Raw genomic sequence first — 27620 nt, 5'->3', positions numbered from 1 at the left:
CTTGTGCCTGCTTCCTGGACCTATGTGAGGTCTGTCATGACTGCATGCTTCTGAAACATGTAGGGAAATTATCAGAGCTGCAGGGACGGAGGATTAATCAGTCAAATGTGTGGAGACCTCTGCCAACGACTAAGATACCTCGGTCAGGTCTCTACTACGAGAGATCGGGGGGCAACCTACTTGGAAGAGGGGATACGCTCTTTTCTTTATCGCTTCATTGGGGGATACAGGACAACCATGGGTGTATGCTGCTGCTGCTGTGAGGAGGCTGACACTATGCAAAAAAGGAAAAAGGCTTAGCTCCTCCCCAGCAGTATACACCCACCAACAAGCACCAAGCACCTCAGTTTGTGCTTGGTGTCTGTAGGAGGCGGACCTGGATCTTCAGATCCGCTGCTAATCTTGATTCCTTTACAGGTTTTGTTGTTTTTATTAACATTTTGGCTTTTCTTTTTCAGATACAGCATTCAGCGATTCAGGGTGCAATCTTTCTGCCTCCCCAGGAGGGCGGCTGAGCGAGCAGTGTGGTGTCGTCCGCATCGCAGCTCTCAGACCGCCGGCAGGACACTATCCCCTGTCACCCTCCCAGGTGCTCCAGGGTCTTTATGGTGGCGGTCCTTGCCAAACAGTCCCCCTCACCCCTCTCCTCAGAGAGGGCTGAGAGGAAGACTGTGGTCACCAGCGGTGACCCTCCCCCTTGTTTTGGGGTCGAGGCCGTCTTCTGGACGAAGGATTCTGTTCCAGCGACCCCTCTCTCATCGGGCCCCTGGTTGATCCGCTCTCCCTCTACCTGTGGAACCGGAACATGCAGGTACCAGCGCTTCAGCAGCCACTCCCCCGCAGCAGTATTTCCCTGTCTAAATGTACAGTGCTATCACACAGTCACGGCCGTTTTTTACTTTCACCGATGCGGTCGGCCACGCCCCCTCGGGCGCGCTTTTTCGGCGCTCTTCCTCCTCCACTAAGAGGGGTTTTTACATCCCGGGCACACCCTTCCCTTTCAGTGCGGCCCTATCAGGAGCCTTGGCTTATTCCTCTCAGTACAGCACCGCCCCTTCTTCTCTGCTGGCACTTCCTGCTTCAGCAGCTCCATGCACAGGAGACATCGTGTGTTGGGGGACACGGACAACTCTGCTCTGCGGTGCGGTAGGATTGTGACGCTATATTGGCCCCTCCCTGGTATTATCCATAACACTTTAGGCCCTTTAGCCTTTTCTGTAGTATAGTGATGCAGAATATCCTTATGTCCAACTCCTCTGGAGCCTTGTTTACCAAACCTACCATAACTCACTACGCCTGTGCTCGTTGTAAGATAAAGTGGTCTGTAGGCCAATCGTCACCTCTCTGCCAGTCCTGCAGTCCTCCTGCCATGTCTGCCCCGCAGGAAGCTTCCGAAACTCGGGATGGGGGTGCTCCCCCCCTCCCCCTGAGTGGGCCGTTGCTATCTCGCAGTCGGTCTCTGATTTGACTAAGGTATCTCAGTCCCTGGTCCAGGCGCTTGAACGTCTTCCACAGCCTTCAGCCACCAGCGCTCCGACGTCGTCCATGGCGAGTCGGCCGCACCTGACCCTGAACCACAGGGAGACAAATCAGCCAGCCGCTCTAGAAAGAGGACTCTGGCTCTTCGTCTGGTTCTCCAGGTCCCTCCGCAGCGCTCAAGCTGCTCTCCTCCCAATTCCCCTCTTCGGAGGAGGACATTGGGTCTGATGTGGATTCCTAGTCCGGTTCTGACTCCGATTCAGACCAGGCTTCTAGCATGCAGGCTGTCGTAGATAGTCTTATTTCGGCTATATCGCTAACCCTCAAACTAAAACAAGATGAGGTTTCCCCCCAGGATTCCTCTGTCTCCTTTAAGCTGGTGAAGCGTCCCTCTCGCTCCTTTCCTACCCATGAGGAGTTTGAGTCTACCCTGTCTAAACACTGGGAACATCCTGAAAAACATTTTTCGGGTAGAAAACATCTGGACGTGCTCTATCCTTTCAGCACCGATCTTCTCTCCAAGTGGGCTGAATCTCCCAAGGTCGATCCTCTGATCTCCCGTCTTTCCTCCAAGACACTTCTCTCCTTACCGGACGGCGCGTCGCTTAAGGACGCATCGGACAGACAAACTGTGGCGCTGGCCAAATCCACTTTTGAGGCAACGGGTGCTTCCCTCTTCCCCAGCATTGCTTCCACATGGGTGGCTAAGGCCATATCTGCCTGGGCCAAGATTCTCCGCCGAGGCATTTTGGCTTCGGCCTCCCCTACCGAGCTGGCTGACCTCGCCGACCAGATTAACCCCGCAGGGAAATACCTTCTCACTGCCTCCTTAGATGCAGCAGCCTGTTCAGCCAGGGCAAGCAGCAACATTGTCGCTATGCGCCGCATTCTTTGGCTCCAAAGCATGGAATGCAGATGCTACTTCCAAAAAGTCTCTCACCAACTTGGCGTTTCAAGGTTCCAGGCTTTTTGGCGCTCGACTGGATCAAATTATCTCAGACGCGACTGGGGGCAAGAGTACCTCTCTCCCCCAGTCCAAGCCAAAACGCTTCTTTAACCCAAAGGCTCCTCGAACATTTTGCCCCTTTCGTCCGTTTGCAGCCTCAGAATCCTCTTCGCAACAAGAGCGACCCGCTACCACGGGTGAACGTAGAAAACCCTCTTACAAGCCAGCTCCCATGTGGAGATCCAGGGCTCCACCTCCCAGGTCTTCCGGAGCTCGTTCCATCAGATACCGTTCCAAGTGACGGGTCGCCCCCACCTGGGAGTCTTTCCAGGGTGGGAGGCAGGCTTCTCTTCAAAGACACCTGGCTGTCGGTGATCAGCGATGCCTGGGTCAGAGAGATTATCACCTCCGGGTACAAGATCGAATTTTCTACCCTCCCGGAAAATCGCTTCTTTCTCTCTCGCCCCCCAAAGCAACCGTCCCATTTACCCGGCTTGCTTCAAGCCGTAACGTCTCTGGTCGCCGCCGGAGTCGTAATTCCCGTTCCTTCCGAAGACCGTTTTTGCGGGTTCTACTCGAACCTTTTTGTAGTCCCAAAGAAGGACGGGTCTCTTCGCCCTATCCTGGATTTGACGCTTCTGAACCGCCACGTCCGACCTCGCCACTTCAGAATGGAATCCCTGCGGGCAGTGATCGCCGCCATGGAACCCGGGGAGTTCCTCTGCTCGGTCGACATCCAAGATGCGTACCTTCATGTCCCCATCTGCGTACGGCATCAGAGATTCCTTCGGTTGGCTGTCGGGGACAATCACTACCAGTTCACGGCTCTCCCCTTCGGTTTAGCGTCTGCCCCCAGGGTCCTCACCAAAATCATGGCGGCAGTCATGGCCCTCCTTCGTTCCAGGGGGATCCTCGTTATCTCCTACCTGGACGATCTGTTGATCAAGGGGTCCTCTCGTCTAGACTGTGCCACAGTCTCCAGGTCTCCCTGGACACCCTGACCCGTCTCTGCTGGATTATCAACCGGACCAAGTCCTCTCTGATTCCATCCCAACAACTGTCCTTCCTGGGCATGGTGTTCGACACGAACTTAGCTCGGTTCTTCTTCCCAGAGGACAAGTTCTCAGTACTCCTCAAGGCGGTCCGCCTTCTAAAACGCCCAGCCCCTCAGTCACTTTGTTTCTGCATGGGAGTACTGGGAAAGATGGTGGCCTCCATGGAGGTTGTTCCTTTTGGCCAGTTCCACACCCGCCCCCTCCAACTATTCCTCCTATCCACCTGGAACAGGTCCTTGGACTCCCTGGACCATCCCGTCCACCTTCCTCTCCAGGTCCGTCAGTCCCTAACCTGGTGGACGTTGTCCTCCTCTCTCCTGAGAGGAAGATCATTTCTTCTCCTTCAGTGGCAGGTCATCACCACCGATGCCAGCCTTCTCGGGTGGGGAGCAGTCTTCCGACAACACACGGCTCACGGCCGTTGGACCACCCAGGAAGCTCTCCTTCCCATCAACCTTCTGGAGATCAGGGCAATCTTCCTTGCATTAATCCGCTGGCAGTCTCTTCTGTCGACTCTTCCCGTCCGCATCCAGTCGGACAACGCCATGGCCGTGGCGTACATAAACCACCAGGGCGGGACTCGCAGCGGCCAAGTAATGGCAGAAGTGGCAAAGATTCTTCGGTGGGCGGATCGCCACGTTCCGGCCATATCAACCGTTCATATCCCCGGGGTCGAAAACTGGGCAGCCGACTTTCTCAGTCGCCAGGGCCTAGCAGCGGGCGAGTGGTCTCTCCACCCCGCAGTCTTCAATCAAATTTGCCTCCGCTGGGGTAAGCCAGACGTCGATCTTATGGCGTCCCGGATGAACCACAAGGACCCTCAGTTTGTCGCCAGGTCTCGGGATCCTCTTGCCGTCGGCCACGACGCCCTGGTAATTCCATGGTCCCAGTTTCAGTTTCCCTACCTGTTCCCACCCCTCCCCTTGATTCCAAGGGTGGTAAAGAAGATCAAGTTGGAAGGGATTCCAGTCATACTGATAGCGCCGGACTGGCCAAGGCGGCCGTGGTACGCAGAGCTCGTAAACATGCTCGCGGATACTCCTTGGAGACTCCTGGATCGGCCAGATCTCCTCTCGCAGGGACCTCTCTACCACCAGAGTTCACAGTCGCTGAGTTTAATGGCATGGCCGTTGAGTCCATAGTCTTGAAAAACTCTGGTCTCTCTTCCCAGGTCATACAGACCATGATCAGAGCCAGAAAACCGGCTTCTTCCCGTATCTACCATAGGTACTGGAAGGCGTTCTTTCGCTGGTGCGAAACCAATGAAGTTTTTCCAATGTCCTTTTCTCTTCCGGATCTTCTCGATTTCCTCCAGTCTGGTCTCGATTCGGGCTTATCCCTCAGCACACTCAAGGGACAAGTGTCCGCTCTGTCGATTCTCTTCCAGAGTGACCTTTCCTCCATTCACCAGGTTCGGACTTTTCTACAGGGAGTTGTGCATATCGCCCCTCCTTTCCGTCCTCCCTTGGAACCTTGGGACCTTAACCTGGTCCTTGGCGCTCTTCAGGCTGCTCCCTTTGAGCCTCTTCATGACGTGCCCTTTTCCCTTCTCTCTTGGAAGGTCGCCTTCCTCATTGCCATTACATCCATCAGGAGAGTCTCAGAGTTGGCAGCCCTGTCCTGTCGTTCCCCTTTCCTGATTCTTCATCAGGATAAGGTCGTTCTTCGACCGGTCCCTGAATTCCTTCCCAAGGTGGTCTCAGCTTTCCACATCAACGAAGACGTCCTTCCATCATTTTGCTCATCTTTTGGAGAAGTCTCTTCACAAGCTTGACGTGGTCAGGGCCATTCGGGTCTCTCTTTCTAGAACCGCTCCCTTCCGTCAATCCGATTCTCTCCTTGTCGTTTCTGAAGGTCGTTGGAAGGGTTTTCAAGCGTCTAAATCCACCATTTCGCGCTGGATTCGCTCGGCAATTTCAGAATCGTAACGTGTTCATGAGGCACGTCCTCCCCCGGGGGTGCGAGCTCACTCCACCAGAGCTGTCGGAGCTTCTTGGGCTGTTCGCCACCAGGCCTCCGCCTTACAAGTTTGTAAGGCCGCAACCTGGTCGTCTTTGCACACGTTTACGAGGTTCTATCGGGTTCATACCCAAGCCTCGTCCGATGCAGGTCTTGGTAGGAAGGTACTGCAGGCGGCGGTCGCACACCGGCCGACCTGAGACCTTTTCTTTTTTCCTTTCTACCCACCCTTGTCCGGGACTGCTTTTGGACGTCCCATGGTTGTACTGTTCCCCCAATGAAGCGATAAAGAAAGAGGGATTTTTGGTACTTACCGTAAAATCTTTCTTGGAGCCTTCATTGGGGGACACAGCACCCTCCCTACTGGTTTGTTCTGGTACCGTGTTTGGGGCCTGGAGACCCTAGTTGAGTTGGTACTTTTACTGTTATGAGTTCTTTCGCTTCTCCTACTGCTTTTTGCACTAACTGAGGTGCTTGGTGCCTGTCGGTGGGTGTATACTGCCGGGGAGGAGCTACGCCTTTTTCCTTTTTTGCATAGTGTCAGCCTCCTAGCAGCAGCAGCATACATCCATGGTTGTCCTGTGTCCCCCAATGAAGGCTCCAAGAAAGAGATTTTACGGTAAGTACCAAAAATCCCTCCATCCCTGGCGGTGGGGGGGGTTCCCGAGAGACTTTCATGTTTGGGTTCCTGCAGTCAATGCAAGGACCAATTCCATAAAGACACTAATAGTCTTAGTGTGAGATGGAAGAATTATCCCAGTCAGGCTGGTGAAGACTTTGACTGATAGAGGAAGGATAATGAAGGGACTGTATCGCTGGTCAGTGATGCCATGGTCTACGTCAGCGACAAAAGCCATGGGATGCCTGAGCTCACTTTAGGGGCGATCTCCCCACCCCAGCAACAGGCAACCACATAGTGTCGCCTCTATGTATCCTCTCCTGGAGCCAGGCCTAATGCCGGACATTCTGCCCTGTTCCATGGACAACAGAGGGCCCACTATGGCGTCCATGCAGCCCCACTGCATCACCACTGATTGAAAGCAGATGATGGAAGGAGGCAGAAAGTCCCTCTCCACCCCCCTGACTATGGGGATGGTGGATTAAGGGGGGGGGGACCAGACCGCAACAGGTCTGCACCAGCTCTGCTACATCACCTCAAAATGTGAGAATGACTGCGGCTGGCACCATCTGGTCGCAGAGACGGGGTCCTGGTCCCTGGGGGAGCGGTGTCACGGCGTCCAGCGGCATTTTACACCGCTTTATTCGTCTATCTGTTTGCGGCAGCGTTCATTTCTGGCAGGCTTCACAAATTTAGTCCCTGGCCTCTAGCCGGCCTAAGCCGTGTTTTTCATGGCTCCGCCCACCGCAGCCGGCGCTACCCACACTTCTGGCGCTTCTTATCCTAAACGAGAGGCACCACTCTTGCTCTCGGTGGCCATCTTTCTACACTTCAGGAATGGAGCCGGCCTCCAGACAGCGGTGACAGTAACAGCAGTGCTGACAGAAGCGCTGCGAGGCATGAGGACACCGACGCCTTCCCTGGGGACACTAGAGCAGGACCTGAGTAAGCTGAATCCTCCAGAAATTACAGCTTAACACCTGAGGTAACGCGCCGGTCGCAAAAATTTAGTCCCCGGCTTCATCCGAGGTGTAAGTCCCTCTCTACCTCCCTATTAAAGGGATGGCGGATTGAGGGTGACCCCTTTCTCCCTGTACCATGGTCCTAGACCAGCAGCGGCACTGGACAGGCGGTCTGCGGCGACGCTGGCAGGGGGGCTTACTCTGGCAGGGAGAACGCATTTCTGGGGCCGACTCGCAGGGGCGACAGTTTGGCATTTACAACGACTCTGCTTGCAGTTTCCTTAAAGGCGCAATTACAACGTCACTGTCCAAGCTTCCAAAGGGTCCAGTAAGACTATTAGTTTTATCTAACTTGCAAAACCTCAAATGCGTTCAGGAGCCCTCCATCGCCCCAATCCCAGTGTAGCTAGTTCCCTTTAGGGGCTTTGTCAATGAAGCAATCCGTGGCTTATCTTGCCAAAAGAGATTTATTTCCTCTGTGGATCGGAGCGTTTAGCAGGTCTGATATAACTGGATCCTCTCCTACACTGGAGTCATACGCTAGCAGGGGCCGCAAGCATTCTAGAACCGTACAAGCGTCTAGAAATCTGATCCGTGGTACAATTACCCGAGCAATCTCTGGCCTTGGCGTCCGTGACCTGTTTCTCGCTCTCCCTCACCAGTGATTTGCAGAACGAGACTCTGAGTTTGAATTGGATGTTTCCCGGATCTGCACTAACCAGAGTTCCAGAAAATGAGGGACTCTCTTATTGAGCCTGTCAGTCAGACTCTAAAGGTTGATGAGGATTCCGGTTCTGTCCCAGAACATACAGTGCCCTTCAAGAGGACTAATCGCTCTCATACAGCGTTTACCATTCACCCGGAGGTCTGGGTTATACTTAACCAGCGCTGAGAGCAACCTGTTAAACGTCTGAAGGGTCAGCACCCTCTTGAGGCATGGTACCCCCCTGTTTTGATCTGTGGAAAGATTGAGCTGAATCTCCTGCGGTGAACCCACCAGTATTCGTTTGGGTATTCAGAATCCTATCCTGGCCGGATGGATCATCACCCACAGACTATCAGAGACTCTGACTCACTCAGTCTTTGAGACCTCTGGTTCAGCATTATCCATCGTATGCCGCAGCAGGGGTAGCTAAAGCCATGGTATCCTGGGTGCCTTTTTGGAGGCAGTGTAGCGCAGCTAGCCATCAGCAGCGGATGCCATCACTTTCATAAGGGTTTTTTTTTATGGTTCATTGAATAGAAAACGGACTCTGTGTGCAAAAAAACAAAAACAAATCCTTTTTCGGACACCATAGATTTACGAGGGGCTCAAGGTGTTCTACTCTAATCTGTTTGACGTTCGCTCAGTACTTTGGCTGCATGGGGTCCTGGGATCAAAATCCCACCTTAGTTTATCGGACCTGCAGCACCATTGGGCAACAGCCCTGGGTAAGTGCTCTAATCCTGAGGCACGGTTGTTTTTCCCTGCAAAGGATTCATGAGATTAACAGGTCATGGGGTATTCTTTCTTACAGCCTCATTTTACTGAGGCTGGGATCTAGACTACACTGTACTCCAAACCCCCCATCCCCAGTGTGGTTTTTGTCGCTGATGCAGACCATGGCATCACTGACCAGCGATACAGTCCCTTCATTATCCTTCCTCTATCAGTCAGTCTTCACCAGCCTGACTGGGATAATTCTTCCATCTCTAATGCAGCACGCCGTTTCAGTGGTTAGTACTACAGCCTTGCAATCTGGAGTCTTGGCATCAGATCCCACCAAAGGATCATGGTCACTCGTCGATAAGAGGGACGCTTCTAATATCCATCGACAACGGGATGTTTTTTCCTACATATTCGAATTTCCCCTCTCTAAACAATCCTGTGCTTTGCCATTCCCAAACAGCGTTTTCAGTTCACATTGTGCTCTCAAAGGTCATGACGGCTGTCATGTTCATCTTGCACTCTCGAGGCGTGATCTTTCTGCCCTACTCAGACGACCTTCTCCTCAGGGGTCTTTACATCTCTGGCGATACTCTTCCTCCCCTGAGCTCGTGGATAAATGTATACAGGCTCCCCTCGTTCCAGCCCAGTGGATATCCTTTTAGGAATGACCCTGGATGCCTCCGAGGGTTAGTGATTCCCCCTCAATACAAAGTCCGAGACTTTTCTAACAGGGAGCCCACGCACTTAACCACTCACTCCATCATTCTATCCGGTTTGCTATGACGGCACTGGGGCAAAATGGTGACAGCAATGGAAATGGTCTTTTTCGTTCAGCTGACTCTCCGTCCCCTGTAGCATGAACCCGTTTTCTTCCTTGATCGCCGATGCTGCATGCTCCGGCGGATCAGGCAGCCTCTCAGGTGATGGACATTGAGGCCTTCTCTCTTCCAGAGGAAATATTTTCTCCCGGTTTAATGGCTAGTGGTGTCTACCGATGTCAGTCTCCTTGACTGGGGAGTAGTCTTAGGCACCTCATGGCTCAGGGGCGCTGATCAACTTGGGTGTCGAGCCTTCCGATTAATGTCTGGGAAATCCGAGCAATCAGGATAGCCCTGCCACAGTTCCATTATCTCCTGCCGAGTCACCCCATCCGAATTCTATCGGATAAAGCCACAGCTGTTGCATGTATCAATCATTAAAGGGGGTACCCACAGCAGGATGGCCTTGCATGAGGTAGCCCATATTGCCCAAAGGGCAGATAGGAACCACTCAGTATTTTCAGCAGTCCATATCCCAGACGGCAGTTTTTTCGTAGCCGTCAAGGTCTCGCCTTGGGACAATCGAAGGCCTTTCGACAGAAATGTATTCATTTAAGGACTCCGGGCGTGGATCGGATGGCTTCAAGATTGAACGCCAAGGTATTCCACTTCAGAGCTTGGTCTTGGGATCTATAGACCATCAGGGAGCATACACGAGTCTCTCCGCGGCTTCATCTTCAGCACGTGCTTTTTTTCCCTGCTTAATTTACTTCCGAGAGTCTTCAGGTAGACCTGAGCAGAGGGGATTCCAGTAATCCTTATCGCCCAGGTTAGGACACACTTGGCGCGATATGCAGATTGAGTGCAGATAGTCGTCTATGTCCTATGGCGACTGCCGGATCATCCAAATCTGCTCTGCCAGCGTCCGTTTTTTGTTAGGACGTCCTCATGTCTTCTCTGTTCCCTCCAATTTGGGAAATTCTCCAGACTGGTCTGGAATCAGATTTGGCGCTCAGCTCTTTTTTTTTTTTTTTTTTTTTTCTCTCTCTCTCTCTCTCTCTCCCTCTCCCTCTCCCTCTCCCTCTCCCTCTCCCTCTCCCTCTCCCTCTCCCTCCCCCTCCCCCTCCCCCTCCCCCTCCCCCTCCCCCTCCCCCTCTCCCCCTCTCCCCCTCTCCCTCTCTCTCCCTCTCTCTCCCTCTCTCTCCCTCTCTCTCCCTCTCTCTCCCTCTCTCTCCCTCTCTCTCCCTCTCTCTCCCTCTCTCTCCCTCTCTCTCCCTCTCTCTCCCTCTCTCTCCCTCTCTCTCCCTCTCTCTCCCTCTCTCTCCCTCTCTCTCCCTCTCTCTCCCTCTCTCTCCCTCTCTCTCCCTCTCTCTCCCTCTCTCTCCCTCTCTCTCCCTCTCTCTCCCTCTCTCTCCCTCTCTCTCCCTCTCTCTCCCTCTCTCTCCCTCTCTCTCCCTCCCTCTCCCTCCCTCTCTCTCCCTCTCTCTCCCTCTCTCTCCCTCTCTCTCCCTCTCTCTCCCTCTCTCTCCCTCTCTCTCCCTCTCTCTCCCTCTCTCTCCCTCTCTCTCCCTCTCTCTCCCTCTCTCCCCCTCTCTCCCCCTCTCTCCCTCACCCTCTCTCAAAGGCCAGATCTTGGCCTTATCTGTTTTATTCCAGCGCAGAATTACTTCCATTCTGTAAGTGAGCATTTTCTTTCAGGGGGTCTCCCATGTGGTATCCTCCTATAGCTTGCATTCAGAGCCCTGCGACCTTTTTATGGTCCCGGGTGCTCTTTAACAGACGCCTTTCGAACCGTTGCAGGATGTCTCTGAAGTCGTCTGTTTCTTCTCGCTGCGCTGTCTATCAACCACCGCTGTCTAGCTACCACTCTTTTCGGTCGAGTTCTGTTCCTTTCCTGATTTTCCCCCAGGACAAGGCTGTCATCGAATCATCTACTGTCTCCCGTTTTTTCCCAAGGTGGTTTTTCTCTTTCCACCTTAACAAGGACTTTGTCCTTCTCTCTTTTCTTGTCCAGCTCCAATACATCCGGTGGAATGAGCCTTTCACACCTGGACATAGTAAAGGCTTTGCAAAGGTGCATCTAGAAGACAGTGCCCTTCAGTAGGTCGGACGTCCTATCTGTGTTTCCTGAGGGTCTTGGGCACCGTTTAGCCATTTCAGGGCTACGATACCAAATGGTCTCACTTGGCTTTTCAGATGTCCTACTGTGTCAGGACACAAGCCTATCCCAGTGGGGATTACGGCGCACTGTACTCGGTCGGTAGACATTCTTTTTTGTGCCTTTCAGCATCAGGCGTCAGCACAAGAGGTCTGCAAGGCTGTAACTTGATACAGCCTACGCTCTCAGACTTCTGCACAAACGGCCCCTCGCAGATGTATTTTGCAAGCGGCGGTAGCGCAACTTTAGTCAGTTGGTACATGGGGTTAGATCTGTGATGTGATTCCCCACCCAAGGACTGCTTTGGAACGTCCCATGGTCTGTGTCCCCCCAATGAGGCATAGGGGAAATAGGGATTTTTGTGTACTAACCGTAAAATCCTTTTCTCCAAGCCAATCATTGGGGGACACAGCACCCACCCTGTTAATTTTTTGGCTTGTGCTTGGTTTTTCTTTAATCTGATATGAAGTTTATGATCTGCTACTGCTTTTGCACCGAGCTGGTTCTCTGGGAGCCAGCAGGAGGGTGTATACTGCAGAGGAGGAGCTAACTTTTTGTTGCAACTTATTGTCCTCCTAGTGGCAGCAGCATAACACCCATGGTCTGTGTCCCCCAATGATTGACTCGGAGAAAAGGATTTTACGGTGAGTACACAAAAATCCCTATTTTCAGTTAGCCAGGAGTCACTGACTGTGATCTACATGTTGACTTTTGAATTTTTCTTTCTGGTTCGTCAAGAAAACAGACTTTTCGTAACATTATCCTGTAATACTGACTTCTAAGTTGAAATTTGATGTAACGTATTGTGCTGTTATCCTGGGCAACTAGAGGCGCATAATAATTGAACAATAATGTTTGCTGAAATGTTGATTACACATTGTCCAGGCCAGCTGGCTTGTTGACTTGCAAAACAGGAGGAAAAACTATGCAAATAGATGAAATAATTAAACAATGCGAGTTGACCTTGTCACCATTCTGGATGTTTGAAGGACAGTTGTTAACTATAAAAAGAGGACATAAGCGCCTCTATAAGATATACCTTCGTAAATAGATGTACATCTAGACAGCCAAGAGATCCGAAGAACCAGAAACTCTACAGGACAGCAGCCAGGACATCATGGCTCCATCAGGAGGGACACAGATTTGACATTCTTCAGGATGTCAGCTTAGAGCAGGGGTGTCAAACTGCATTCCTCGAGGGCCTCAAACCATGCGTGTTTTCAAGATTTCCTTAGCATTGCACAAGGAGCAGGAATCATTATCTGTGCAGGTGGTTAAATTATCACCTGTGCAATACAAGGAAATCCTGAAAACATGACCTGTTTGCGGCCCTCGAGGAATGCAGTTTGACACCCCTGGCTTAGAGGACCACGGCCCCGGCTGAAAGAATGCAGATCTGCTCCATTCACTATCGCTGGACCATGGATACTTTTGCGATAGTCAGGATTTGGACCCACCTGTCACCTGAGCTCCATGGATATGTTTATGAAAGCGAGGAATGGGACCCACCAGTCACCTGGCTCCATGGAGATTTTCGGAGAAACCAGGTTGTGATCCTCTGGTCAACTGGCCTTCTGTCTCAATGGACTGTCCTCTTCCTAAGCTTGTCAATACCTCCTTTCTGTGCGTGCCACAGGTGGGGGTAGTCTGTCCTGGAAGCTGGAAGTGCCAGCTGCTTTAATCTTAATCCCGGTGAATCAGCAGAAAGGTGAGACTCTGTAATTTGCACCATCTTGGGTATTCATGTGTTTTGGCTAGCGGATCAGGGCACTCGCTGACCTCCCATCCCCACTCCTCGCAGTGTCTCCACAGAAGGCTCAGAGAAAAATATTTTACGGTAAGCACCCAAAATCATCTCTTTGATTCGGCTCAAATATCCCCACTACTTTGTGCATGGAGCTGTGCTGTTCTGGCTGGGTACACAGTTGCAATAGGAGCTGAAAATGAAGTGATAGAGCGAGTTTTTAAATGTTTTATTTTTTATTTTTTTTAAAGAATTTTGCTTATGGGTGATCTCCTTTTATTATTTGCTGGTGACTTGGACAAAGCTCTGATAGCTGAGACGTTCATCGTCCTGCTGTTTATTTTGCATTGCCCTCAGCAATACAATGAACAAGTGGAGGACATGAGCCAGCCGCTAATCGTGAACATCCCCCGGAGGCCCAAGCCAGGAGCCGAAAACGGAGCCATCGTACTGGTGCCAGAGTTATGTAACCTAACAGGTGAGCGCAGTCCCCGGCGGGTTACTAGCAGAGCTCGCTGACTACGCCACAGTTACCTCTGTGATTTGTAAATGGTGGCTAAATGGCTATAAGGCTGGATTTGTGTCCAACATTGGTCCAAGTGCTGACTGCTCTGTCCGTACTGGCCGTGGGCCTCCGGTCTTGGCCTCAGCTGACCGTAGACATATATAAGGTCTGGACATCGCACTGTGTGCACCGACCAATAATGTCATATGTGTGAGAACAGCCTAAAGTAAAGCTCAAGAAGGTGGTGGGAACGGTCGCAAATGCAATATTAATGCCTTCCCAGAAATAGACGTCCTGGGAAGGGTCTTCACTTGAGGAGGGAATGAGGAGCTGTGCTAGATTATATAGCCAGCATCTGTCTCTGACAGTCGTGGCCGTCCTGTTTGAGTTCCTGTTGCTGCTGTTAACCATTCAAATGCCGCTGTCAATCTCCGATAGCAGCATTAAACGGTGCGCATGCTCGTCCCCGATCCCTTTAGCTTCCCGCCGTGGAATTTTCACAATATGCTGCAGTACTGTGGTATAGCACATATGATTGGAAGTTGAAGTCCCCGAATAAACTTCAAAATAATGTAGAAAATTAAAGGAAAACGTTTTTAGAAATATATAAAGAATAAAAAAAAGTAAAATTCTTATTCCCCCCCCCCCCATTTTACCCTGTTGAAGAAAAAAACGAAAACAAACCCTGATTTGGTCTGCCCTGTCCGCTGTATGGCTGCTGTCTTGCAGATCGCTAGGGATCCCCTTCTGAAATGCGCCGCTCCCAGTAATGCACCCCAGGGCTCCTCACCAGGAGGCAGCTGCTCGTATTCTCATCTCTTACCGCTTCATCTTTATAACACAGGTCTGACTGACAGAATGAGAAACGACTTCAACGTCATGAAAGACCTGGCCGTTCACACCCGCTTACCGCCAGACCAGAGGGAGCGGCAAGTTGGGAAGTTTCTTAATTACATACACAAGTAAGTAGCCACGGTAGCTGGTAAGGGCTTTCTGCCTCTGACCTGGGCCTTCTATTGGGCAAGGTGAGTTTGGTTAGAAGCCATGTCTTGGGTTTGCTGTAGTTTCAAAATTGGTTCCCCATCGAGGCTGTGAATGACTCAGTACGGAGGCTCCTGATAGCAGCCTCAGCTGTCAGTATGATTGGCACATGACCGAACAGCTCACATAAGCTGGAATTTCTGAGATGTTGACCCTTCAGCCTGTTTACAGCAGTAGATCAGAGACATTCCTCTATTGCTTTGCTCGTTACTTGACTACAAACACGAGGGATACCTTGCGTGATGAGGCAAAAATAAGACCGCATAACAAGAGATGCATGACCACAGTTTGATGCTTACGTAACCCAATACACGTTTCGCCATTGCTTCCTCCGGGGAACCACACCTCCAGAAGAAGCAACGGCGAAACACATTCTGAGATGGTAAAGCCATATACTGGGGAAAGGCAGCTCTTGTGGTCCCTAAAGCTGCTGGATAGTCTCCTCTGGATCCAATAGACGTAATGGCCACTTCTCCATTCCTGACGGTGGGATCCTGTTCTAAAGATAGATACGGTGCCAATAGAGCACCAACATTTAAGACATTTATTGGGCTCCTTCCTTTCACCACCCAGTAGTGATGAGTCCGGGGATTGTATTTTTGTCCTGTCTTTAGGGACGAGAGTGTTCAGAAAGAGCTACGTGACTGGGGGCTGAATTTCGATACCGAACTCCTACAGTTCGAAGGGAGAATCGCACCTCCGGAGAAAATCCTGCAAAAAGACAGATCTGTGAGTATTTAGGTAGAGTGAGCGCACCACAGCACCTTCCCATTCCCCCTCCACTATTTATTTATTTATATTTTTCTATATGATTTTCATCTTCGCCATAGGAGGGCTTGTATTTTGCAGGATGAGATGTAGTTTTGAAGGATAAAAATTAAATTGCACTGAACGTGAATACAAGGAAAAATGGTATAATTTCTACAGTGTCCGCAGTGTGATACAATGGCCTGGAAACAATTCTGCAGGTCCGTACTTGTAAGGAAAATATAACACTGTGGTTTTGGGGGCTTTTTTTTAGACTTTTTCACCTTTTCTATTTTATCTTTTACATTGATCCGAGTGATGACTCGATTTTTTTTCTTTTTGCCCAATTAGCTGTAAGTTAAAATGCACGTTACATTTCAGGAGGCGTTTGTATGAAATATTCAGTAGTGGTTTTTTTTGGGTTTGGAAAATATTCCAGGGCCCAATAGTGCTTTGTGGGGTCTTCTTGAGCTGCAGCCTGGATTCTTTCCTTCTATTGACTCATTTTTCACCTTTTTCAGAGGCCGTTTGGGAGTCAGACACAGACTGCCCCTGGTCGAGCCTCCCCCACCAGCTTTCTTCTCTCTAAGTCAGGTTGACTCTTGGTTGCCCACTACTTTGCACAGACCTGGCATGTAACAAAGGCTGCTGAGAATCCGGGTGACGACCTCCCGGAGATCTTGCACTGAGGGGTAATTTGTGATTTCGGATTATTTGCAGGCAGAATATAATCCACAGTTTGCTGACTGGTCGCGAGAGTTGAGGGGTCCCGTCCTGATCAGCCCCCGAGATCTGAATAATTGGCTGCTCTTTTACACCCGGAGAAATTATGATGCGGCGAACGCTCTTCTGCAGAACTTGTTCAAGATCACACAGCAAATGCGCATCAATATGAATCGGGCAGTGCTGTGAGGCTCGGGGGCTCTGCCGGGGGGCTCAGCCGAGGGGCTCGCACAGTGCGGGTCTTAAACCATACTTTTTGTTTTTATGTTTTCTAAAGGGTTGAAGTTGAGGACACGGTGGGAGGATATTTACAGGCCTTCCAGCAGAACATTACGGACCACACCGAGATGGTGGGTAGATATTGGACTGGGTGGAGACGTGACCAGCAAGAATATCTGAAATGTCGCCATGATCTGTCTCTGCTCTCCAGGTCGTCTGTATCCTGTCCAGCATTAATAAGATGAAGTACGACGCCATCAAGAAGCACCTGTGCGTGGACTTCCCCATCCCCAGCCAGTGCGTCGTCGCCAGGACCTTGAGCAAACCCCAGACTGTCCTCTCAGTCTGCACCAAAATCGCCTTACAGATGAACTGCAAGTTAGGAGGAGAGCTGTGGACAGTGGAGATGCCGGTACGTGTGTCCTTACACCTATACATGGTCTCCTCTCCCCCCATGTGGCGAGGAGCAGGGAAGCTTGACCCCTCCATGTGGCAATACCCATAATCTATGCACAGTAAAATCCAGTTGTCACGGATCCCTTCTCCGTGGTGTTGTTGAGGGAGGATCTGGAGTGACCCTTCATGGTTGACTCAGTGATTTTCAAATTGATCCACAGGGTGTTGCCGGCAACTGAGAATGACCAGACGGAGACATGTCTCTGTTTGGGGGGGATCAACGTCAAATCCCTAATCCCGTTTATTGTGTCGCACTTTTCATAATCTTAGCAAGTTATACTTCAACCAATCAACATAGGAACACACAGTTTTCTTAACCTATAAGAATGCAGGAACAGCCTGTACGTCAAGGTCTCATAGAACAATACACCTTCAGTCTCATGCTCTTGTTCAAACTAGAACAATCAAGTTCTCATAACAACTATGAACTTTAGCCTAGTAACAGAATTTATCTCAAAACAGCAAAATGGAGTCGAAAAGCACAAAATTAAGCCTGCTTTAATTTTGATCTTAGTTTAACCCTTCACATTCCTCCCTAGATAAATTTTTACTAATATGCAGCATCAGAGGTACTATCCTGAGCTATAAGCTCGAGGGGTACGGTCTTCACATGACTGATGCCATGTTACCAGTCATGGCTGTTTCGGCGCACCCGTCCCCCTGTATGCTACAATTTACGGATAACAATTTTTGATGACGGTGGAGGAGGTCTTTTGAAGGTAGCCATATGCTTGGCTTCAGCATCTTCATCAGGTAACTTTGTGAAATTGGTGTAGAGAAGAGCAGGGGTGGCAACGCTTTTGGTATCATCATTAGTTGTCCTAGTGCAGAATTTCCTAATACATACAGAAATACACCAAAGAACAAGTTTTAGTATTACATACATGACAAGGATAAAGGCAGCGATGTGTAACAAACTTTGCAAGATTCCAGCTATCCAGCCCCCAAGTCCCTTAAACCAATTGGCTGGATTAAGAAAGGAGAAGGTGTCTGCCCACCAACTGTCCTTATTACGGTCATTGTCTTTATCATATTGATCTGAGTCTTTGAATGTCTTCTAACTTTAACTTCATAGTGCTATTGGGATCTATATAATGACAGCAAGCGGGTCCAATAACCAGACACATACCACCCTCTTCTGCTGTTTAAGTAATCCAGTACTACAGTATGTTGATTAGTGACTATGATAAGTTGGTTTTGGACAGCAACAGTAGTATTAAGTATTATGCCCCTTTCTCTATCGCCTTTCATTGGGGGACACAGGAACCATGGGTGTATGCTGCTGCCACTAGGAGGCTGACACTATGCAAATAAAAAAGTTAGCTCCTCCTCTGCAGTGTACACCCCACCGACAGGAAGTAGGATATCCAGTTTAGCTTAGTGTCAGTAGGAGGTGGACACGGGTCTTTCATTAGACCCTTATCTACCTCAATGTGCGTCGTTTCTTTTCAGATTTTCCGGAGGGATACAGGGTGAACAGTCACACCTGTAATCCCACATTATGGACTATGAGTACGGCGTGTACTGCCACCCCGTATCCTCATAGATCCGACAGCAGGACCATGATCCTAGCACACAAGCGTGCTCAGAAGTCCGGTCCTGGCTCCGTCCACCACCCACTCGCCCACCAGAGCCTGTCGGTTGGAGGAGACGAGGACGTCCATCAGCTCCCTGGGCGTCTGATACCTTCACCGGTTTGAGGTTAGTAACGGACGGCGTGGGATGTTTTAGGTGAGTATTCCTACTCCCCTTCCTCTGGGTCCTTCTCAATTTAGCGGGGTAACATGGGAAAGTCCTGTCTGGCGTGGCCGCCTTGCACCTTTGCGTGGCGGGTGCGCTGCTCCCCCACACTGTCTAGGCAGCCGCGCTGCCCTTTTTGCTGTGACCGCTCCTTTCTCTGAGCGGCGCAGCGGCCCTTCTGGCAGCCACGCTGCTTTTTGCTGCGGCGGCACACAGCCGCGCCGTTTTCCACCGGCGACCGCACTTTTCTGTAGGGCCAGTGCAGCGGACCTACAGGCAACCGCGCTACCTTTTACTCTGTCGCCTCATTGGGGGACACAGGACCATGGGTGTTATGCTGCTGTCCACTAGGAGGCGACACTATGCATAATCTGAAAAAGATTAACTGTGGCTCCTCCTGTGCAGTATACACCCCTGGACGGCATCAGCCTTCTCCAGTTTTTGCTTAGTGTCGCAAAGGAGGCACACCTAAAGATTTTTACTCCGTTTCCCGTTTTCCGACGGGATTACAGATGAAGAAAAGGGTCTCCTGTGAGACTCCCGGCATGGCTCCTTCCTCGGCCCCCTATTATGGGGTGCCCAGTTGAAGTAGAGATGGCTATTCCCCATGCTGCTCCTTCCCCAACCCCTCGGGTGTTGGTTCGAAGTCGAGACCCCCCTCCTTCCCCAATTCCTTTTGGTTTCTGGGTTGAGGTCGAGGCGAGGATAAAGGCCCCTGAAGGTGTGACAAAAGCACCCTCCCTATCCCCCTCTGGGGGTATTAGGTTGAGACACCTCAGGTAGGGCCTGTACAGGCAGCATCCTACAGCTCCCAGCAATGGGCCAGCATACTGCGCCTGCATCCAGGGACCCCAGCCCAGCTGCGGGCTCCTGTTGGGGCCGGGGGGAGTGCAGGCAGGCATGGCACATAGACACAGGGCTCCCTGCGTCCCTGTCTCTGCGGCAGCACCAGCTCTATACTGCCTCAGGGGGACCCCAGCCGGGCTCCCCCTTCCGCTTATAGCCCCACCGCCATCCTGCCTTCAAATCCGGAGGGGTCCGGTTCAGATCCGACCCCCTCCCGGACTTTCGCGCCGGCCTGGAGCCCTTCTGGGCCTCAGGCATCTAATTTAGGCCCCGGCTTCGGCCTAGCTGAAGCAGCAGCCTCCTCTCCGGCCCGCCCCCCGGATGACAAATATGACAGTCTACAGTGTCATACAAGGGGCGGATCGAGACAGAAAGGGCGGGTTTTTTTTATAGCCTTGCCGCCTTTTTCCAGCTCTCCGCCCCCTTCTCCTCCTCTCTCCTCTGTCTCTGCAGCCATTTTCGGCTGCAGATTAACCCTGCATCTCCCGGTCTGCAGGACCCAGGACCAGGCAGCCAGTCTCCGGGGGGCACAGGACTGTGGATTTTCGGCGCTGGACCTAGGGGTACACTGGTGGGGTAAGATCACAGCTGGGTTATCTTTACTCAGCTGTGAATCCATATTACCTATAAGGCTCCCCTGTAGGTTCTCTACACCTGTAAGGTCCATCTGCTGGCAGCACTTCTGCACTCTGTGCACTATGCCGGGCTCAAGGTCTAAGAGAACCAGGCAGAACTGCTATTATGCATTCTGCACAGCCTGCGGGACCGCTCTCCCCAGTAGTAGCACGTACCCGCATTGTCAGAACTGTATACAAACTACTGTGTCACAGCCTCAAGAAGCCCCTGCCAATGCCTCGGTGTCTAATGCCACACCGGAATGGGCTACTCAGATATCGCAATCTATGACGCAGTCTATAGATAACCTAACTTCCACATTGCTTCAGGCTCTGCAGGGTCATGCCCCGGCTATGACCGTTACCCAGCAAAGGGAGAGCTTGACTCAGGAACAAGATGACCCTGGCACATCCACGTCTAGGTCACGACGCAAGCGGATCCATAGATCAAGTCCATCTGCGTCATCCCATAGCACACGGTCATCCCCCTCTAGGGAGAGACACCGTTGCTCCAGGTCATCTAGACCGTCCCATTCCAGGGACAGACAATGCAGATCTCCGCAATCCCCAACCAGAGAAGGCCTCCTCCCCAGCTCACCCAGCAGGGGACGCCTCAGTGATACACAGGATTCGGAAGGCATCTGCGACTCTGACTCAGACAGAGAAACGGAGGGGTCCCTGATCCCAATCCCTCCTAGCAATACAGCGCTAGTTGAGGACATAATATCGTCCATCCATCGGGTGCTGGACATTTCTGATCCGCCACCAGAGGCCCCAGAACATCAGATTTCCTTTGAAGGACCTCTGAAGCCGCCTAAGGTTTTCTCTAACCACCCAGAGTTTAAGGCGATCCTTAAAAAACAGCTCTCACAACCTGAGAAAAAATTCGCTAATCGCAAATATCTGGAGGCGAGGTACCCCTTCCCACAGAAGGACACCAAGGAATGGACAGATCCACCTGAAGTGGATCCCCCAGTCTCCAGGCTAGCAGCACAGACCCTCCTTTCACTGCCAGATAGCTCAACCCTAAGGGACGCAGCAGACCGGCAGGTAGAACGCATGGCTCGTTCAATTTTCGAGGCAGCAGGGGCATCCCTGGCTCCCGCGTTCGCCTCAGTTTGGGCTGCCAAGGCCATCCTGGCCTGGGCAAACAATTTACAAGCCCTCCAAGCATCCGCTCCTGAACTGTCGGACCAAGCGGTTCAAATTGCTGTTGTAGCAGATTACATGCTCCATGCAGCTCTGGATTCAGCAAGGGGAGTCGCGGGGATAGCATCAAACGCCATCACGATTCGGCGTATCCTCTGGCTGCGGGAATGGAAAGCGGACGCAGCCTCAAAGAAGTCCCTCACGCACCTCCCCTACCTCAGTGGGAGACTTTTCGGTGAACAGTTGGACACTGATATCCAACGCCACAGGGGGTAAGAGTACTTCTCTTCCCCAACTGAAACCTAAACGCACTTACAAGAAGCGTAACCAAACTCGATTCCGATCCTTTCGGAATTCCTCCGGCTGGTCCGTCTCACGTCCAGTCCAAAATCGTAACCGTTCCCCACGCAGGGACAACTCACGATCGACGCAAAGGTCGGACAAGACCTGGCAGTCAAAAGCAGGCCAGTCTAAGCCCAGAGGAGGAAAATCTCAGACTTTCTCCTCATGACTCACGGACTCCGGAAGACACCACACCAGTAGGCGGCCGACTTTTGCTCTTTCATCAAGTCTGGCTGCCTATTACAGAAGACAGGTGGGTCACGGAACTAGTGTCTTCCGGATACAAAATAGACTTCACCTCCAACCCACCGGACCGGTTCTTCCTCTCTGTCCCCCCAAAACCGCCAGCCAAGGCTCGAGCCTACCACCAAGCGGTCTCCTCGCTTTGTCAATCAGGAGTCATAGTACCGGTACCCACGACCGACCGCTTCCGAGGGTTCTACTCCAATCTGTTCGTAGTTCCCAAGAAAGGAGGCAGCGTACGGCCCATACTAGACCTAAAACAGCTCAACAAATATGTACGGGTCCATCATTTCCGCATGGAGTCCCTTCGGTCCATCATTGCGTCCATGGAGAAGGGAGAATATCTCGCCTCCATAGACATACAAGACGCATACCTGCATATACCCATTGCACCTGCCCATCAGAGGTTTCTCAGGTTCGCAATAGGCCAGGACCACTACCAATTCGTGGCTCTCCCCTTTGGACTCGCCACGGCTCCCAGAGTGTTCACCAAGGTCATGGCAGCCACCATGGACGTCCTGCACTCCAGAAGCATAGTAGTCGTTCCATACGTGGACGATCTACTCATCAAGGCTCCCACCTTCAAGGACTGCGAGCTCAGCGTCTCAATCACAACCGATACGCTCAGTCGCATGGGCTGGTTAATCAACCTACAAAAGTCATCGCCAACCCCGAGTCAGTCCCTGACCTTCCTGGGAATGTTATTCAACACCTCCAGGGGTCTAGTGCTCCTTCCCAAGGACAAGGCACTGGCTCTCCGACTAGCAGTTCGCACCCTCCTCCGCAAACCCCCTCGATCTCTCCGGTTTGCCATGAGAGTCCTCGGCAAGATGGCAGCGGCAATAGAAGCTGTCCCATTTGCCCAGTTTCACCTCAGACCTCTCCAACTAGCCATTCTCAAATCCTGGGACAGGAATCCCTTTTCTCTCGACAGGGAGTTCCAGCTAACGTCGTCAACCAGGAGGTCCCTGCACTGGTGGCTCAAGCCAACCTCGCTAGCAAAGGGGAAATCCTTTCTCTCAGGTCAATGGAAGGTCCTGACCACCGACGCGAGCCTGACGGGTTGGGGTGCGGTGCACCTACACCACAGGGCACAGGGCAAGTGGTCCCCAGCGGAAGCGACCATGCCCATCAACATCCTGGAAATTCGTGCCATCCTACTGGCATTGAGGGCCTTCCATCACTTACTGGCAGCCTCTCACATCAGGATACAGTCGGACAATGCCACGGCTGTGGCATATGTGAATCATCAAGGGGGGACCCGCAGTACCCTGGCGATGCGGGAAGTGTCACATATCCTCCGCTGGGCGGAGGACACAGGGTCGGTTCTTTCGGCGGTCCACATTCCGGGTGTGGACAACTGGGAAGCAGACTTCCTCAGCCGACAAGGAATAGACTCGGGAGAGTGGTCTCTCCATCCCGAAATTTTTCAACAGATCTGTCTCCGCTGGGGGACCCCGGATGTGGACCTAATGGCATCCCATTTCAATGCCAAGGTCTCCAACTTCATTGCCAGAACACACGATCCGCGGTCGCTCGGAGCAGACGCTCTGGTTCAGGACTGGACCCAGTTCCAGCTTCTGTACATTTTTCCACCTCTCCCCCTGATATCCAGAGTGGTGAGGAAGATCAAACAAGAGGGAGTTCCAACCATCCTCATTGCACCGGACTGGCCCAGACGCACATGGTACGCCGACATCGTACAACTCACAGCAGACGCCCCTTGGCGTCTCCCCGACCACCACGATCTTCTATCACAAGGGCCGTTCTACCACCAGAACTCAGGGGCTCTCAATTTGACGGTGTGGCCCTTGAGACCTGGGTTCTAACCCAGGCAGGGCTCTCGGCAGATGTCATTGGAACCATGATCAGAGCACGGAAACCAGCCTCTGCCAAGATTTATTACCGTACCTGGAAAGCTTTCTTTACCTGGTGCGAATCTCGTGGCCAGATCCCACTCCCTTATTCCATACCCAAAGTACTTGGTTTTCTCCAATCGGGTCTGGAGGCCAGGCTGTCATTGGGCTCGCTTAAGAGCCAGGTGTCAGCCCTCTCAGTGCTTTTCCAAAAGCGCATTGCTACCAAGCCGCAAGTAAGGACTTTCCTTCAGGGGGTTTCCCGATTGGTTCCCCCCTACAGACGACCACTAGAAACGTGGGACCTCAACCTGGTCCTGACAGCATTGCAGGAACCACCCTTCGAACCTCTTAAGGAGGTCCCGCTCCGCCTTCTTTCCCAGAAGGTGGTTTTCCTGGTGGCAATCACCTCGCTACGCAGGGTGTCTGAACTGACAGCACTCTCCTGCAGACGGCCTTTCCTGGCATTTCACCAGGACAAGGTAGTTCTTCGTACGGTCCCATCCTTCCTCCTGAAGGTTGTGTCCGACTTCCACCTCAATGAGGAAATTTCACTACCATCCCTTTGTCCGGTTCCGGTTCATAGAGTGGAGAAGGCTCTGCATACGCTTGACCTTGTCAGGGCTTTGCGTATATACGTGTCTAGGACTGCGTCCTTCCGGAGGTCTGATTCCCTTTTCCTCCTTCCGGAAGGCGGCCACAAGGGTATGCCAGCTTCCAAAGCTACTCTTGCCAGGTGGATCAAATCCACCATACAAGAGGCGTACCGCCTTAAGAATTCTCCTCTTCCAGCCGGTATTACGGCACACTCTACACGGGCGGTAGGGGCCTCCTGGGCCATTCGGCACCAGGCTTCGGCACAACAAGTGTGTAAGGCGGCCACTTGGACTAGCTTGCACACGTTTACTAAACACTACAGGGTTCATACCCAGTCCTCAGCGGACGCGAGCCTGGGTAGACGTGTACGGGTGTACGGGCCTGTCTGCACAATATTCGTCCATTGCTTCCCACCCAGGGACTGCTTTAGGACGTCCCATGGTCCTGTGTCCCCCAATGAGGCGACAGAGTAAAGGAGATTTTTGTGTACTCACCGTAAAATCTCTTTCTCTTAGCCTCTAATTGGGGGACACAGCTCCCACCCTGTTGCCCTTTCCGGGCTGTTGTAACTGTTGAGTTCTCATATTGTTTCTTGAGCTCGTACATAGTTGCCTTCTTACAGGCATAATTATGTTATTCATGTTACGTTCCTCCTACTGCTTTTGCACAAAACTGGAGAAGGCTGATGCCGTCCAGGGGTGTATACTGCACAGGAGGAGCCACAGTTAATCTTTTTCAGATTATGCATAGTGTCGCCTCCTAGTGGACAGCAGCATAACACCCATGGTCCTGTGTCCCCCAATTAGAGGCTAAGAGAAAGATTTTACGGTGAGTACACAAAAATCTCCTTTTCTGCAGCCACGCTCTTTTCTATCCTGGCCTCTTTCCTGGTGGCTGCACGTCCGCCGCGGCCCTGTCCGGCGCTGCTTTTTACTGCGACCGCTCCTCCCTCTCTGGCGCGGCAGCACGCATGTCTCCTTGCGCTGCAGCCCCTTAGGCAGCCGCACAGCCCCCTTTTTCTTCCGGCGACCGCACCTTCTGTAAGGCCAGTGCAGCGGACCTACAGGCAGTCGCGCCGCTTTCCTGGTGGCTGTAAGTCTGCCGTCGCTGCGGCCCTCTCCGGCGGTCGCCGGCTTCCAATTTAGGCCCCGGCTTCTCCCGGGGCCTACTTACGGCCGTGACTCCGCCCACTTCCTTTCCATCGGGCGGGTTTTTCTCCTGCCCGACTGGTTCAATTCGGCGTTATCCGCCCACTGGCGTCTTCTTGGCGGTACTGACCTGGCAGTTAGCTCCGCCCCATTTTCTTCTGCGTCCCTAAGTTTGTTTTTCAGCACCAGGAACGCCTTGCTCCACTCCTTGCGGCCTGCAGCTGGTTCCGGACAGTCCCAGAAGTGTCCCAGAAGTCTGCTCGCATCTCTGCGTTAAGGATCATCGCCACCTGAGGTGCATCTTCTAACAGGATCCTCCTCTGGGCAGCTATGCAACCTTTCCATCCGAAGATCGCTTCGCCAGTCGTGAGTAGCTCTGCTCTGCAGACTGACACTCTCCTCTGCCCTCCTGTCCCTAACCTTCTGGCATTTTCTCAGGGGTTCGTTCGCCATGTCTAATTCTAAGGGAGGTTGCTCTCGCCCTCCTACTTCTGTTTTAGCCAAACACTTTGCGCTCTGTCAGACCTGAAGCAACCCCATTATGCCCACCGCCCAGGACCCTCCCACTGTTCCGCTACAGAGCGAAGCCTCCACTCCAGCCTGGGCATCCTCTCTATCACAATCCATAGCGGATCTAACACTGGTGTTTCAAACCCTTGTGTCCGTGGTTGATAGGTTGCCCCTGCAGACCCCCGCAGTAGCCAGCGGGTCGCAGGAGGCTCCGTCCGAGCCTTCTGTTATAGGCCGCAAAAGGGTCCAGACAGGGTCGCTGGTCTGAGTCCTCTTCCCGTTCCATCTCGCCCCACGGTCCTTCTCTGCGGTCAGCTTCCTCCCGGTCCTCCTCCCCTGAGTCAGGCGAGGGTTTTTTTCTCTGATGCGCCTACGGAGGATATTTCGGAGCTGGATTCGAATCAAATCTATAGCAAGGGATATGGTTCTGAACCTCATTGGAGCGATAAATCAGACCTGTGGCATCAAAGATTCCGCTACGGAACCCGCAGACCAGGCGGTTTCGATTAGACGGCCTAAACCAACTTCCAAGGTTTTTCTCTCCTCACCCTGAATTAGAGGAAATCATGACCAGAGAGAGCGAATCCGACCAGACTCTTTCAGAGAGGAAAGCGCCTTTGCTTTTTATATCCCTTTTCTCCGGAGCTCACCGCTAATTGGATTGCTCCCTCGGTGGATCCTCCAGTTTCCGGGCTGTCCACCAACACTGTCCTTCTGCTATCTGGCGGGGCATCTCTGAAGGATTCAAATGATAATGATAGAATCCTTTGCAAGGTATCCAAGTGGGCCAAACAGCTCCGTCAGGGCATCCTGGAAGGGGCTCCACCCGGACAGCTCCAGCTGGCGGAGCTTGTCAATCAGATTTCTCATGCAGGTGAATACCTGGTCTCCGCTTCCCTGGATGCCACGTCTTGTACGGCTCAGGCTTCCAGCAATGCTGTTCCCATTCGTCGGTCCGTTTGGCTCAAGGTCTGACAGGCGGAGTTGTCTTCCAAAAAGTCCCTTACCAGCCGGCCTTTTCAGGGTTCACGCAGCAGAGGCCACAGGCACGTCAAGAGAAGAAGAATATTCTTTAGACCCACTCCTTCCTGGCTTTCTCGCTACTCCCAAGGTAGATCCTCCAGGTCTAGGACTGGAAAATCCACCTCGGCAAGACTCGCGACAAGACCCCAGCCCACTTCCCAGGCTGGGCGGCCATCTCCTCTTCCTCAGGGACGTCTGGATCTCCTCAGTAGATAGTCAGGATAGTTGTATCCTCGGGATACAAAATAGGATTCGTTTCACGACCTCGGGATCATTTCTTCGAATCCTGACCTCCAAGAGATCCCGCTCTAGTTCCTTGTTTCTTCGCAACCATCGCTTCTTCTCCTCAAAGCCGGGGGTAATTGTTCCCGTCCCAGAAAAAGCACGGTTCACAGGTTTCTATTCCAATCCTTTATGGTACAGAAAAGACGGCAAGGTTTGTCCCATTCTGGATCTCAAATTGCTGAACAGGAGAGTTCGTCTGAGACACTTCAGGATGGAATCCCTTCGTTAAGTAATTGCTTCCATGGAGGCTCAACAATTTCTGTGTTCCATAGATATTCAGGATGCCTACGTCCATGTCCCGATATTCCCGGGACATCACCGATTCCTGTGCTTTGCGGTGCTCCAGGACCTTTTTCAGTTCGTTGCCCTGCCGTTCGGTCTCGCAACTGCTCCCAGGTTTTTTCACGAAGATCGTGACAGCACTGATAGCCATCTTGAGGGTCAGGGGACTGGTTCTTTTTCCGTAC

The 27620-nt window shown here is 52.1% G+C and overlaps 1 protein-coding gene across 2 annotated transcripts in view; it reads left to right on the top strand.

Moving 5' to 3' along the window:
• LOC143817215 (piwi-like protein 1) overlaps nt 1-27620 on the top strand; it is a 119202-nt gene that overhangs the window by 62961 nt on the left and 28621 nt on the right. For both annotated transcript variants that reach the window (XM_077298427.1, XM_077298428.1), the window contains exons 10-15: nt 13467-13587; nt 14459-14576; nt 15270-15384; nt 16123-16310; nt 16403-16475; nt 16556-16756. In XM_077298427.1, coding sequence (XP_077154542.1) covers nt 13467-13587; nt 14459-14576; nt 15270-15384; nt 16123-16310; nt 16403-16475; nt 16556-16756 — 816 coding nt within the window. The remainder of the gene's footprint in view (nt 1-13466; nt 13588-14458; nt 14577-15269; nt 15385-16122; nt 16311-16402; nt 16476-16555; nt 16757-27620) is intronic.

This window comes from Ranitomeya variabilis, chromosome 3 (assembly GCF_051348905.1).
Source record: "Ranitomeya variabilis isolate aRanVar5 chromosome 3, aRanVar5.hap1, whole genome shotgun sequence".
Taxonomy (NCBI): domain Eukaryota; kingdom Metazoa; phylum Chordata; class Amphibia; order Anura; family Dendrobatidae; genus Ranitomeya; species Ranitomeya variabilis.
The sequence above is the reverse complement of the archived record's forward strand: the minus strand, read 5'-3'. Positions and strand labels throughout refer to the sequence as shown.